Source organism: Phalaenopsis equestris, unplaced genomic scaffold (genome assembly GCF_001263595.1).
Source record: "Phalaenopsis equestris unplaced genomic scaffold, ASM126359v1 Scaffold235856, whole genome shotgun sequence".
NCBI lineage: Eukaryota > Viridiplantae > Streptophyta > Magnoliopsida > Asparagales > Orchidaceae > Phalaenopsis > Phalaenopsis equestris.
The window spans coordinates 1-1659 of record NW_018253712.1 but is presented as its reverse complement, the minus strand read 5'-3'; the positions used below and the strand labels follow the sequence as shown (position 1 = coordinate 1659).

Sequence of the window (1659 nt, the reverse complement as noted above, 5' to 3'; positions counted from 1 at the left end):
ACCAACATGATTTAATTTTGAATTTTATTCAGGAAAAATGAAATTTAGAATAAGCTTTGTGTGGTATGCAGCTTAATTTTTCCAAACAATATCATGATTATCTTCTACAATTTATAAACTCATCTCTTATGATAAACTCGGGTTTGACAAAATATTATTAAATGCTGTGAAGATTAAACTGTCTAATTTATTTTTACCAATTTCATTTGGATCGTGCTTCTAGCTTGAATGCCGGCTATTTGGCAGCCTTATTTTTGACAAATAATAATTGAAGATTTGATGGCTCGGCGCAAATTAATCGTCACTTGTGTGCCAAATGAGCTGACATTTAAAACACTAACAATTAAACAAAAGAAAGAAATTTGAAGATTTACGGCAAAATTGAATTCGTTGGTGTTTACATATCTGACACCTATTCTTCAATTTTTGCATGCATGCTATTATTCCGGTGCATGAAGAGCTGTATTTCATTTTTTTAAGAGTTAAGAGGGCGATCTTTTTTAGATATTTTTTATTTCATATCTATGATTTGTGTATAAAGATAATAGTAGGTGTTGAATGGGTAAATGTATAAGAATATATTAATATGTGCGTGAATGTTCAAAAAATAAAAATATTAAGTGGCTGGAGCTCTCTCCCTTCACAATATTTTAACGCTACTTAATTTTGACTATGGATGGGATGGATAGAGCCTAGCTTACTATAAATTTCTGTCCAATTTATCTAAATCTCATTCGTATATCAACTTTCCTTTACTATCTGTTGTTATTGAGATCAATAATGGAACTCTTCGAGCAACTTGTCCTCATCATAACTATACTGGCTTTTCTCTACATGGATCATGGTGCAATGGCCTACGGTATATGAACTATTATTGATATACAGAAGTTAGCATATTTATTTATTTGAGCATTTTATTTTATTTTCATATTTTATGTCATAATGATGCCATAAATTGCAGAGCATGAGGAGTTTAGCTATACAGTGGGGGCATGGAATGGTCCGAATCATTGGGGAGATATCCGTAAGGACTGGGAGACATGTAAAATTGGGCACTCACAATCACCAGTACTAATAGATGATAAGAAGATCGAGATTGTATATCAACCTGAGGATCTTAAATGGAGTTATCATCCTGAAAAAGCTGTGATGAAGAATCTTGGTCACAACATCGTGGTATATTAAAAAAGCTTTCCTCTGTTATTTAAAAAAAATTGAAGACGTTTAGGTATGAAAAATTTTCATTGAGATAATATTATGGGATGTTTATGGCATGACAGATCGAATGGGAAGATGCAGTGGGTGCTGTAAGGATCAATAAAACAGAATATCCACTAAAACAAGTGCACTGGCACACGCCTTCAGAGAACATAATTAATGGAAAACAGTAAGTGTTATAAACAAATTTTTAAATTGTATATCTCATTAAAAATAAAGAATATAGTTGCAAAATGCCTTCTTTAATAATTTTAAAACGGTATGATATTAAAGATTTATGCTAGAAGCTAATCTTTTTCTCTAACACCTAGAATAGTTATCCATGCAACCAGTTCATGTATTGACCCATTATGAACATTTTTTTAGATCCAACAAGTTAAAAATCTTCATGTCATATTTTTATTTTATGTAGTATATCATCAATACTCTCTTTTATATTCA

At 31.0% G+C, this 1659-nt stretch overlaps 1 protein-coding gene across 1 annotated transcript; it reads left to right on the top strand.

Moving 5' to 3' along the window:
- Positions 1 to 780: 780 nt before the first annotated feature.
- LOC110039214 (alpha carbonic anhydrase 7-like) lies at positions 781 to 1387 on the top strand (the record flags this gene model as incomplete). Its single annotated transcript, XM_020744207.1, has 3 exons — positions 781 to 859; positions 962 to 1176; positions 1281 to 1387. Coding segments are annotated over exons 1-3 (401 nt in total), but the record flags the coding sequence as incomplete, so codon positions are not given.
- Between the last annotated feature and the right edge of the window lie 272 nt (positions 1388 to 1659).